The sequence below is a fragment of the Cupressus sempervirens genome, chromosome 6 (assembly GCF_028749045.1).
Source record: "Cupressus sempervirens isolate cs-2001-9-10 chromosome 6, ASM2874904v1, whole genome shotgun sequence".
NCBI lineage: Eukaryota > Viridiplantae > Streptophyta > Pinopsida > Cupressales > Cupressaceae > Cupressus > Cupressus sempervirens.
In genome coordinates this window covers 130,231,632-130,245,273 of record NC_143123.1, presented here as the reverse complement: position 1 = coordinate 130,245,273, position 13,642 = coordinate 130,231,632, and the positions used below count along the sequence as shown (strand labels likewise).

At 36.2% G+C, this 13,642-nt stretch overlaps 1 protein-coding gene across 1 annotated transcript; it reads right to left on the bottom strand.

Annotated features, from left to right (window-relative positions):
• Positions 1–7,910: 7,910 nt before the first annotated feature.
• Positions 7,911–13,037, bottom strand: LOC149551569 (uncharacterized). Its single transcript, XM_089787070.1, has 3 exons — positions 10,944–13,037; positions 10,205–10,601; positions 7,911–9,692 (listed from the first exon to the last, which is right to left on the bottom strand). The coding sequence occupies exons 1-3, from the start codon at positions 11,098–11,100 to the stop codon at positions 8,327–8,329; spliced, it is 1,920 nt and encodes a 639-aa protein (XP_089643196.1). The 5' UTR covers positions 11,101–13,037; the 3' UTR covers positions 7,911–8,326.
• Positions 13,038–13,642: the final 605 nt, after the last annotated feature.

The following is a 13,642-nucleotide window of genomic DNA, read 5'->3' as shown; positions in this document are numbered from 1 at the left end:
AAGAATAATTCTACACTCAATAAATACATTCTTCTCTAATAATTGAAAGTGATATTTTATAAAATATAAATTATAAAGTAAATTATTATCTAAATAATTTTAAAATAAAATTTAATATGTACAATAAATTTATTTTTTAGTAAATAGAATGATTATATATATACAAGTATATGTATACATACATACATACATACATATGTATGTATGTATGTATGTATGTACACAACACACATGTATATATGTATACATACGTACATACATATATATATATACATACACACACACACATATATATATCTTTATATATGTATATATGTATATATATGTCTATATGTATATGTATATATATATATATATATATATATATATATATATATATATATATATATATATATATATATATATATATATATATATATATATATATATATATATATATGTATGTATGTATCTATGTATGTATCTATGTATGTATGTACATATATATGTATATATAAGTACACATATACATATACATATACATACATACATATATATATATATATATATATATATATATATATATATATATATATATATATATATATATATATACACACACACATATATATACACACATATACATATATATATTTATATCTATGTATACATATACATTTACACACACACACACACACACACACACACACACACACACACACATAAGTATACATACACATACATATATGTATATCTACGCATACATACATACATATATATATATATATATATATATATATATATGTATGTATGTATGTATGTATGTATGTATGTATGTATGTATGTATGTATGTATGTATGTAAATTTGTATTTATATTATCACAAAATGTCTACATACACACACACACATTAAAAATATGTATACATACATATACACATATATATATATGTGTGTCTGTACACACACACACACACACACACACATGTATGTATGTATGTATGTATGTACATACATACATACATACATACATATATATTATCACAAAATGTCTACATACATACATAGACATTAAAATAATTAATTTAATTTAAAATCAATATTCCATACATAAAAATATAACTAAATAATTGTTTTAATAAATAATTTCAAATATTTTTAGAAAATATTATAAATATATCAAACCACTTTATTTATAATATTAGTTTTATTTTAAAAATGTATCTTTATAACAAAATATGTTGTAAATTCAAAAGAAAGTGAATATTTCAATTTTTTTTCCCTAATATTCTATAGAGAGGAGTTAGTGAGTGAGTGGAAGTATGTCAGAATGATGTTGATTGAGTTCATCACTCTGGCTCGAGTAGGTTAAGTTTTTCCATTCTCATATTTCCTAATGCTTGATAATTTTTCATCATGATGTTAAGTTAAATTATCCATTTCGGATTCTTTCATCCTTGTCTTAGTCAATTTCAAATCCAAAAGATGTGAGGGCCTCCTCTACATCAAGTGCTTATCCTCCATTTATAAAATCTCCTTTTGGTGATGACCCCACATGTCAACCTCAATCCTTGTTTGATAGTGGATATTAATTATATCAAAGCATTCCTATCTAGCCATGTGTTATGGTCCCCCATATGCTAGGTCCACTAGGGTTGATCCCCTTGGAAAAAATAATTCCCTAGGTATTAAGAAGACTATTAAGAAAAATGTGACTGTATCCAAGGGTTCCTCTTCTTCATGGTCTACTAGGATGGATTTGACCCTTGAAAATATAGTTGCTAAATCTCCTACATTATCACATAACCCCTCATCCCTTATCTTTGTCCCTCTAGGTTACCCAAGAGATCCTAAGATCCCACATAATATTTCCCCTCAAACTTCTATAAAGTCCACCACTTCTGTTGACCATCTAGATTTGGGTTAGATTGGGAACAAGGTGAATGAACTATGTATCCTCTATAAAAGACAAAATTCCATTACCAAGTGGATAATAGTGCAATTATACACTTCCAAGAGAAATATTAACAAACTCAAAGCTAGAGTAGAGGCAAAAGAGAAGGTAGGGGATTGGACCCACAATAAGGGGGTGATAGTATTTGGTGGTGGTGGGGGATTTGGCACAAAATTTGGAGAACTAGGAGATCATGGTAGTCCAAATTTGTGAATTCAAAGCTCTCATTGCCTCAAAGATGGAGAAAATAATGAGTTCTTAGTGCTTTGACTAATGTGAAAGATAATCAATCTTAGGTCAAGATTATTTTTAATAGGATTTTGTTGTATTTAGAAAGAAAATGATGTGTTATCCCTACTCATGTTGCTTCTACCCGATACCAAAACAAATGGAATGCTTAGATGTTCATGCTACTCATGCCTCTACGTGCTCAGGCTAAACCCCCACTAGTATTTGTTATAAAAAGCATAGTTCCATTTGGGGCTAGCCTCACCTCTAGGTTGTAAATACACCCCAACTTAGTGGCCCCTTTTAGATTCTTGTAGACCTTGAATGGAGAGAACTACTCATTCTTTCACTACTTTATAGGTTGAGATAGAAGAATGAAGAGCTAAGTGAAGGAGGGAGGAAAATTTACAGCTAGATACTCAAATGGGAAAATAATGGACCTCATTTGATTCTAATGTACATCCTCCCAAGAAGAATCCATTTCAAGATAAGCTCAAGGATCTTAATAAAAATAAGAAAGGGCTTAATCCTTCCCCTTTTTAGGTTCTTGTGATTGGTTATATTTTAGATTGTCTTTTTATTTACCATTATTTTTCTAGAGTAGTTATGTTTTTGTCTCTAGTTGAATTTACTTCTTCTTAATTCCTTTCAAATCATGTGATTTTTCTTATTGGGTTCATGCCTTTCCTCAATTGAAAAAATTAGAACCTTCTACTTATTTTATTATTTTTTAATACTTTCCCCTAGTTTTAGTTTATTTCATAAATATTTTTGATGAATTTTGAAACATGTTTTGATGGGACTCGAAACTCTTTACAAAAAAAGCATAAAGATATTCAATAAAGCCCCAAAATAAAATGCTATCAGAAAACCTAAACTCGAATACACCTAGAACACCAGTAGTATATAGAAATAGCCATTACACCTAAACTACTCCATTGGGTTTTAAAATTAGGACCCCACAACTTGCAATATAATATAGGAAAAACTAGGATTTTCCTTCGCCTCCCTTCTAGAAGCAATGAGTCACATTGAATTGAGGAGAGGACTTCTTATAATGTTATCTAATAACTGGGATCTATCCCTCTTCCACCATAGCATCTTCGTCCTACCAAACCTAAGAATCCAAGAACCCAATAGGATAAGATCTAGTGGTAATAAAGACAAGAAATATATTTCAAGATAGGGACAACATTAGAGACCCCCATTAGAGGATCCCCATCAATATTCTGTTGGGTAGAAGCAATAAGAACAAGTATAACAACATCATGCTAGAAAGAGCCACCCCTAACAGAAACACCATTGTTTTACTGGATAGAGACAACTAACACAAATCCAATAGTTCTATTGTGATCTAAGCCTGATTGACCAACAACATTCTCCACCACTACATCCAACTATTCTAGGCCATCAACCATCATCAAATTAACTATGGGGACAACTACATCATTATGCATTGGGTCTAAACAAATAGAAACCTGTGAGACAGATGTAGATTGTTCATCCTCTTAAAAGTAATTCTAAACTAGAGTATAATCTTGTGAGGAAGCTCCCTTCCACCATGAAGATGGCTTCTTGATCTTAACTCTTTCAAAATCATGCCATCATATGACTTGTCCTAAAGAATTTTTTACATTTAAAAGGAAGACATTTGTAATCTAGAGACTGGATCCAAGATCCCATTAGAGAATAGTTTATTCTTGACCAGAAGACCTTTAGAAGCATCCATGTCAACAATAATTCATGCATAAGTGGAATGAAAGATATCTAAAGAGTCCAAATCCACCATTAAAAAATCCCCTAAAGCCTCACCCACCTCTTTCAGGACAAAATCCAACCATTGATTTAATATTAGTTAATGTTATCAAATATTTGTATTTTTCATTTCACTTGTAATTTTTATTTTGAACATAATAATTTAAATTAATAAGGAGTAAATTACTATTTGTCTACCTAATCATCTAGGATAAGATTTATTCTTCTCTCATGAATACCTCTTCTAAGAGTGACTTCATTTGTAGACAATCTTTCATATATTTTAGGATATTTCTTCTTATGAATCTCATTTATAAGGGATTCTTTTTAAGTACAAGATTATTTACGTGAAGTTTATAATCTCACTTTTTGTGTAGAGACTTGTGTACCACTTTTCTACTTATTAGTTTCTCTCATGTGCACCATATTTGTGTGCATAATCTTCTCAAGTTGGCGAAATCCTATCCTAGATCATTTGTAAATTATTCTTTTTTATTGCTTACTATGTCTAATTTGATCTTTATAGGTTGTGCTATCATTAATTTAACTAGTCTAGCCTAGCCAATAGTTTTATTTCTATCAAAAGATCCAAGCTCTGATAAATATTAGAGTAATTAAATAGATCAGAAAGATCTACATATATAACAAAGAGGTATGTAAACTAGAATAGAAAGTTCTATATAGAAGATAGGTGTGAATCACATGTAAGATTTAACACCTACACAACCATATCCTTGCATTCTATATAAGTAATGAGAAAAGTTATCTTGAGAAATATTATACAATAACACCTTCCCTTAAGTGTATTTAGGCAAGTAAAAAATGTATATAAATTATTATTATCATTATAGGCTTGTATCAATATTATATTTAAATAGACACTACAAGACCTAATTATATATATAATTATTTTTACCTTTTTAATGTAATAATGACCTTATGAATTAAAAAATGAGACATATTTTAGGTAAAAATTTAAAGGGTGTTTTCAATGTAACATAGGGATATTCAAAGATCTTATCTTGATTAAAAAAATATATCACACTACCTCATATAAATTGCATAGATAATAATTGGTTCATACTATATGATAATTCTTTTTGACAAATTCTATATTATAATTAAAAATAATACTATACATAATATCAAAGTTGCTCCTACAAAATTCATGAACCACAACATTATCATACTTATTTTGATTCACCATGGATCAAAATAAACTATTGTAGAAGAAAAGTATCAATGTGCTCTAGCTTTGTTGTAATAGTATTTTCCGTGAATTCTCTAAGAATCAAACTAACTTAGACCTCTCATATATGTATTTTATATATTTAATTATAAAATATTTTATAATATTTAATTATATTAATTTAATTTGAATATGTAATTCAAAATATTATATTTTGTCATCAAAAGTTTATTTACTTAAAGTTTTGTAGACTTCTATGGCTAATAATTTAAATTTAATATTGACCTTCCAACAAAGGTAATTCTTTAATGATGATTATTTACTTAACTGTTTTTCTTTAAATAATAGATTCTATTTAATTTTTAAAAATATTACATAAATACATACATATTTAAATCATATATAATATTAATGATGGTTGGTTCAAATATTCTTGATTTAAAGGATATGGTCTTCTTAAAATTACAATTGTATATTATAACTAAAATGACTAAATATGATCACATGATCATCAACTTTAAACCTTAAGTTAAGTGACCTATAATTCTATAGACAATAAGAAAGCAAAAATAAAAATAAGTCAAGAACTGAAATAAAACTCTAATATTATTAAAGAAAAACAACGAAGGTTTTAGAAATGACTTCCCTAACTCAAAACATATACAATGAACACTAAATAACTTAAGATAGCTCTTAATCATAAAATGAAAAGTTTATGAGAAACAATAGATAACATTTATTCATATTAATGTGTGTATATATATATATAGTACATAATTAATTTGCACTCTACATATATGATCGAATTTTAGATTGGTGCCAGACCGCTAATGAGATGGTTGTGTAATGGTCTATACCTACAAATCTACATTCGCTTATCAAAATAAAACATCACTTTTCAATTAAATTAATAATTTTTCAGTATTAGATTTTAGAAAACATTAGTATGCAAGATTTACCTAAAATATGGAATGTCTCAACATTTATCCAAGACAGAGACTCAAACCTGGCCAGCCAGAGTAAACCCTCACAATATTTATCACCGAACGTGGGGGAATTGCATCGATTGCTTGATATATATACACCCTGGCTTGCAGAGTGGGGAATATCATTAGGCTCCATAAAGTGGAGTAATAATACTAAAACCTAAGATCAAGTAAAATTATTCTCGGCTGGAAAGACGTGAAGCGTTCTCATTCAGAGAAATACAAGCCTGTGTGGATTTGAAATCCATATTTTGGCTGGACAATTGCATGTGGGCGAAGCTGTTCACGTGAAAGACCATGTGTATAGTTTTGGCCAACATTACGATTCGTTTTGGATAATTCTTGGGGCTTACATCCATTTGTTTCAATCTTCAAACAAAGAATATTTTATATTTCCAGCTAAGTGTCACTGTATTTGTAGACTCAATTAAATACACCAATAAGAAACTCAGTTATGTTCCCAACGTATCTGGGCAGGTATCTCAGCTCAACGACTACATTAGGAAAATTCCTTGTCGGTCCGTGACTCGGATATTTACATATCCTCAGACATCACTAGCCATGGAAGATTTGAATATTATTCTGGTAAGAATTTCAGAATGTGAGAGGAAAATTTAAAAAGAATGATCTATCTGTCAACTTTATAGATAGCAATGGCTTTATTGGGATCTTTATTTAGAATGCATATTGGATACCAGATGATCTTTTTCTTGCGCATCTACGATTGAATAATACGAGAGATAATATGAGAAACCAGTTTATTTGGAACGTACTATGAACTCCTAACGTAGCTGGGGAGAGCCCATAATCCTTTCAAATCCATACTTTTTTTGTAACGAGAAATTCAGAATGTGAAAGGAAAACATAGGCTTTGGTGTAACGAGAAATCTATAGCATATATTCATCGACTAAACATTGAATGAATGTAAAAAAAATACATTTTAAATATGGATCAGATATTGCCTTCTGAATCTGTCTGAAAGAAGAAAACTAGAACTTGTTTGTGGGCAATGATCACAATATAGGTTTTGCGTATATATATACTATAGCGTACAGATATATTTTCTTATCTTTTGAAGTATATGGGAAAATATTTCCTTCGCCTTGTCTGGTCTAAGAACAGATTAAGGCTTCTCATTAAGCTAAACGGAATTCCAATAAGATTATTTTATTGTTTGCTTTTATTTTTGCGGCAATGATATTGTCTTATAGATTCGAGTACGGCCACAACCATTTCCTTTGTTGAGCAGATTAAGTTTGACCCGGAATTTTGCTTGCTTTTCGTGATTAAAAGGTAAGCTATTTTTTTCTGTTCACGCCAAGCAAGACAAAATTTTGAAACCCATTAGACTAACAAGAGCTAGTGGGGTATCTATTCATTGACAAATATAACCTATATTGAATCACCTTTTTCCAGCTGAACCCAATAAATCATGAATCACGGTTCATTTTTCGCTTTAACGAATCCAGTATATACTGAATCATGAGAACCTGATTAGTCATATAATGATTGTTTGAATACAGCTAATTGGTGAATAAATACTGTTGGATTCTTCAAACTGTCCAGCTGAAGATCACTGGCAAAGTTGAATCGAATTCAGTTAAGCTATATACAGGCGATGATTACGAAAATAATATTGTAAGCTGGTTGGCCAGGTAGAAGTAGCGTAATATAGATCTAACGGTACACTGCATCAAGATCAAAGCTATAAGTAGGTTTGGTGACCTAGATTACGTCAGGATCAATTAAATTTCTACATAATCCAGAGATAAATGACGAAATAACCAAGTCATGTAGAGACATGCAAAACAGAAGAAGGTACCACTAGAAATAGACATTGTTTAGATAAACGTAGAAAGATCTGTAAAGCCCGTTTTCCGCTTTACAGATCAACAAAGTTGTAGTGGGTACGTGCAAAATATTAACTTAGAAAAATAGCAATGAGTTTACATGAACAAAATTGAATTTTCCAACTCTAAGCTGTTTGCTTCTCATACCGAGTGCTACTTTACAACTAAGAGAAATATATAAGGAAGGTTTTTTTTTTTTTCTTGATTTCTTAACAACTTACTAGAATTGAGATACCAATGGTGAAAAACATTCGTCAATAGATGTTGTTTTACTTACCATATCATAATTCTTTGAAGTTCGGAGTTATCCCGGTCGGAGCGCCAGCGCTACCAAAATTGATTCTGCTTGAGCAAATCTTCTTTTTGGAAAGCGTGGGTTCATCAATTATGAGGCGTCCCATGATTTGGGAGGAGAAAGGCCAGTATTTGCGATGCCCATTGTCTGAGAAACTGAATTTTCCCTCTTAAAAGGCACCAAATCGATCCCTGAGCTGAGAGAAGTGATATTGAGCGTCCTTCCGAGCTCTTCTGCAGGTCCACCCACGCCAAGAAAATCTCTGGTTAAACCATCTCCGCCGTCTTTAAGATTTCCCGCCCCTAAAACTCCACTCATTCTTCTCTGCATCATCTGTTGAGCTTGGTTTCTCGAGCCCAATGGAGATTGTCGTACATGAGATGGCTGGTTGTTATCACTCATTATTCGCGTGCCAGCCCCATAACCCGTAGTGGAATCTCCTCCGAACGGAAGGCCGTTGAGAGCATTACCAACAAAATAACCACCACCGCCGGCAGAGAGGTTGTTCATCATCATATCCTGAAGCCCGGCTTGCTGCTCCGATGATCTGAAGTTGATCGGTTGGGAAGAAGTCATGAAGGGATTCGAACCGTGGTGGTCGAGTCCCGAGACCATTCGGTGTTGATTTGCAGAATCCGGCCAGGACAAACCCAATCCCACATGATGAGATCCTGTGTCTGATCCCGCCATGCCGAATGCTGAAAACATTGGCGGGTTCCCGCCGGTTGCACCCATCTGTGCGGCTTTCTGAAGTAAAGCTGTGGCCGACATGTAGGGATTCTGCTGCCCGCTGTTATTTTCATTAGTGCTACTGTATAGACTGCTGCTGTCGGTGTTTACATTATTAGTAGAGGAGGTTGTCAAAGTAGCAGAAGTTGATAGAGAGAGGCGTGCGGCAGACTGAGCCTGTGACGATCCGGATCGATGATCTGCCCAGTTTGCCACCCCGAAATGATCGGCGGTATTGGAGAAAATGTTCGAATAAAGAGCGCCAGGATTTGGCAGGAGGGCTGATAAATTACCGGTTTTGCCCGCCGGAGAATCATCATATTCTGACAGCCCGAGCATACTTTGCATGTTTTTCGGTGACGGTGCAAAAGGATTGGCGTCCATTGATCCGAATTGATGGCCCCCGGTCATGTGGTGGGAGCTTTCGGGGGCTTGGCCGACCCAGAGGGAAAGACCAGGCCTAGAGGTCGAATCCCATCTGGGGTTCAGCAAATTGGTCTCTGGTATTCGAGATGAGGGTCTCATGGGAAAGGAGAATTGTGGGTGCAAAGAGGGGGGAGAAGTAGCAGCATTAGCGCCTCTTATTACCGACATGTGACCAGCCGCTCCGCCGAGAAGATTGGTTTCGGGCACAGGACCGTCGGCTACGGTTATTCCCGCCGACATTCTTGCGCTCTCTTCAGCCAAGGCATCGCAGAATGCTCGGTGTGTGATAAAGCTGTCCCTCCTGTGGACAGAAAAACCAAAACGTTGCATTAAATGCTTGAAGAAGATCTTGCTATTTAAAGACAGGCTGCCTAAATTTAGCATCCCCCATTAAATCAAATTCTTGAGCTTAGTGGCTTCGGTAGTCTCCAAATTAAGCACTTCTAAACACAGTACTTCGTTGATAAAACAAAAAACTCATAAATGAACTGTTGACACTAACAAACACAATAACGTGCCATTCATATTCCTGCGAATTCTCGCACTGAACGAGCCTCCATTGATAGGGCGTCTGCCACGTGAACAGCTCGCGATAAAGTGCTTATGAAGACCATTTATGGACTCAGAGTTCAATGCACCAGGGAAAAAAATTATTTCAAACTTTGGTAAAACTTGAATGCACAAACAAACCACACAGCCAGCCGTACTGGAAATCGGCAAATCAGAATCTGAGGATGAAAATGATACGATATCGAAGAAAACAGCGGAAAATTTTGACAATGTGTTTGCTGTAAGGTAAATAAATAAATATACCTGGAGAAAAGCGTTCCGCAGTCGCATCTGTACTCGCGCGTGCCGCAAGTCTTTGAATGGGCTTTCCAATCGGACTGAACGGCATAGCGCTTGGAACACTTATCGCACTTCCATTTCTTCTCGCCATGCTTTCTACAGAAGTGTTTCTTCACGCCTGTGAGATCTCCCAGAGCCCTCGCCGGATCGTGATGGACGCAGCTCTCCTCCGGACAAATATAAACTCTTTTCCTGATTTCCTTGCTGCTCCTTTGCTTCAATTTCCACGGCAAATTATGCCCTCGCCTGTGAAGCTGCAAGTTCTGATCTCTCTGGAAACCCTTGTTGCAGATTTCGCAGATGAATCTGTTCGTAGTCATCAGAGTCCTCGGAGACAGCGCTATTACTTCCGCATCAGGGTCTGCGAAATCAAACAAAAAGATCACTATTTATTCCAAAATTGAAGTCCAAAATGTCTACTTTGTTCCAAAGGATGGATGAAACCCTAATCTTTCATTAAACCAGAGGGCAAACAGTAGAAGAGAGTATAAAGCTTAAATGTGATGAAGGCCGGCAAAGACAAAACATACGGGGGAACTATTTGCAGTCCCTTGCCGTGAATGTCACAAAGTTGTAATAGACAGGTACAGAAGAAGAGAAGGAAGAAAGAAATAGAAACATTTAGAGTCTTTGCATCGAAAAACGCATCGAAGTTGTAGAAAGATATAAATGATATTCGTATATGCATATGTATAATGCTTGCCTGGAGTGCCAGGAAGGCTCCGCTTTCTTTTCTGTGGGGAAACGGTAGTAGCGTTGCTACTGTTGTTCGCTGTTGGCTGCACCGCCATGTTATTTACATCTCCTCTAGTATCAGACGAGATGCTCGCCTCTCCCGACGCCGATGTCAAATTAGACATATTTCTCAACCAGACCGCCACTCAGATCCAAAAACACTCACTGCTACAACAACAACAAAAAACGCGAAACTGTTCTTCACTTCACATGAATATTTCACTGCTACAGCAAAATGAAACGAATTTGATCTTCACTTTGCATAAATAGTTCCAAACCGCTACGAACTATGCCCTAAGAACACCTTATTTTAACGAATGGATCTACTCTTGCTCCAACCTTGACACTTCTGCTGCACCTAAAAGACTACTCAACATATCACAATCTTGTCAGGGGCTATGTAACCCCATTGATTCCACTAAAGAAGACCTGAAGCAATATCTCAAACGAAATTGCCGAAATCCGCCGTGCATGCTTCAAATGCATAACAAGAATACCTCAAATCCTCACAAAGCCGCCACAAATTCTCTCATTTCATCACGTCCCGAGTCAAATAACCTCAACAATACGCCTGCAGCGTAACAATCCAACTTCAAATCGTCACAAAGCCACCGCAAATTCCAGCTCAGCAATCAAACAACCACAGCTCAACAATCCGCCGCCTGCAGCATAACAATAGAAGCTCAAATCGTCACAAAGCCACAACAAATTCTCTCATTTCATCCCTTTCAGCCTCAGCTAAACAATCCGCCGCCTGCAGCATAACAATAACACCTCAAATCTTTACAAAGACACCACAAATTTTCTCATAAGCGTCTTTTCCAACTCAGATAATCCAACTGAGATAACCTGAACAATCTGCCGCCTGGAGCACAACAATAAGACTTCAAATCTTCACAAAGTCACCACAAATTCTCTCACAGCCATCATTTTCAACAATCCGCAGCCTGGAGTACAACAATAACACTGCAAGTCTTCATAAAGCCGCCACACTTTCTTTCACTTCATCCTTTTCCGACTCAAATAACCTCAATCATACGCCGCCTGCAGCACAAGAATAACACCTCGAAATCTTCACAAAGCCACCACAAATTCTCTCACAAACATCTCAAAGCCTCAGAATATCCACAAATCCTCTCACAAACATCTCTTTCCTACTCAAACAACCTCAACAAACCTATTTCCTCCACAATCCGCCGCCTACAGCACACCACCACCACCACCACCTCAAATCTTCACAAAGCCAGCACAAATTCTCTCATTTCATCCCTTTCCTACTCAAACAACCTCACAATCCACCGCCTGGAGCACATCAAATCTTCACAAAAACAACACAAATTCTCCCTTTCCGTCTCAAATAACCTCAACAATCCACCGCCTGGAGCACCTCAAATCGTCACAAAGCCGGCACAAATTCTCTCATTTCATCCCTTTCAACTCAAATAACCTCAAGAATCCACCGCCTGGAGCACCTCAAATCATCACAAAGCCAACACAAATTCTCCCTTTCCGACTAGAATAACCTCAACAATCCACCGCCCGGACCACAGCAAATCCTCACAAAGCCATTTCATCCCACACCAAGCCACCGCCCGGAGCACCTCAAATCTTCACAAACCCCTCAAAATTCTCTCCTCCCACTCAAACAACCTTATCAATCCGCCGCCTGGAACACCAAAACACTCCTCATCAGCATCATCCACCACCCCCACACTCAAACCCTCACCCAAAGCCAAAGCCGCCGCCTGCTAGATTCACTCCAAGACACAACATGCACACGCTCCCTTCCACCGTGCTTTCCGTATCCGAATCAAACCGCCGCCCGAGCCGAAAAATCTGCTGGAATAACAAACCCCAATCCTCAATCCTCAAACCCCCATAAAACCTCCTTCCCAAAAATACAGTTTTTTATCTCAACCCCACACTGCAAACCGCCATCCAGCGCCACAAAAAACCATAAACCTATTCAGAAAAAACACGCCGATTCAAACCAAATCAACAGCACCCGGACGACTGTCGCAGAGCCAGAGCAACAAGAACAAGAACAAGGGCAGCAAAGGAGGAGAAAGGAGGCATCCAAATCATGCATAATTGGAATAGAATACAAATTATTTGTACCTTGTCGCTTCTCTCTTGTTTTCTCCCTCGGTAAATGCTGCCATGCCCGGAGATTGTTTTCCGATAATCCACCGGGTGGCACTCCGCCAGATTAGTACGTCAAACAATTGTTGGCAAAGTCTGGTATTTTATACTCACCCCTGACGTCTCCTCTCGCGCCCTTCACATTCCACATGACACTCCTGCCTCCACGACACTTTGAAACTCGTTACTTTTAACTCCGCCAAATTAGTACGTCAAACAATTGTTGGCAAAGTCTGGTATTTTATACTCACCCCTCACGTCTCCTCTCGCGCCCTTCACATTCCACATGACACTCCTGCCTCCACGACACTTTGAAACTCGTTACTTTCAACTCCGCGCATTTGCCCCAACCAGCTCGACGGCCCACGTCCGCTCCGACTTCTCTGGAGTAATCTCCAGCACCTCTGGAGGACATTTATACCGTACACTTTGGAGAATAATCCTTCCTTACATTCACGTGTATGCCAAATATTCGTTCCTCTTCTCGATTTTCGAGCCAGATTTTGTTAATTATTAATTATTTAT

Excerpts from the sequence above, each read along its gene's own strand:
- LOC149551569 (XM_089787070.1), bottom strand. The coding sequence starts at position 11,100 with ATGTCTAATTTGACATCGGCGTCGGGAGAGGCGAGCATCTCGTCTGAT. Across the intron at positions 10,602-10,943 it reads GAGCCTTCCTGGCACTCCAG|ACCCTGATGCGGAAGTAATA; the intron begins GCAAGCATTATA and ends TTGATTTCGCAG. Across the intron at positions 9,693-10,204 it reads TGCGGAACGCTTTTCTCCAG|GAGGGACAGCTTTATCACAC; the intron begins GTATATTTATTT and ends TTCTGTCCACAG.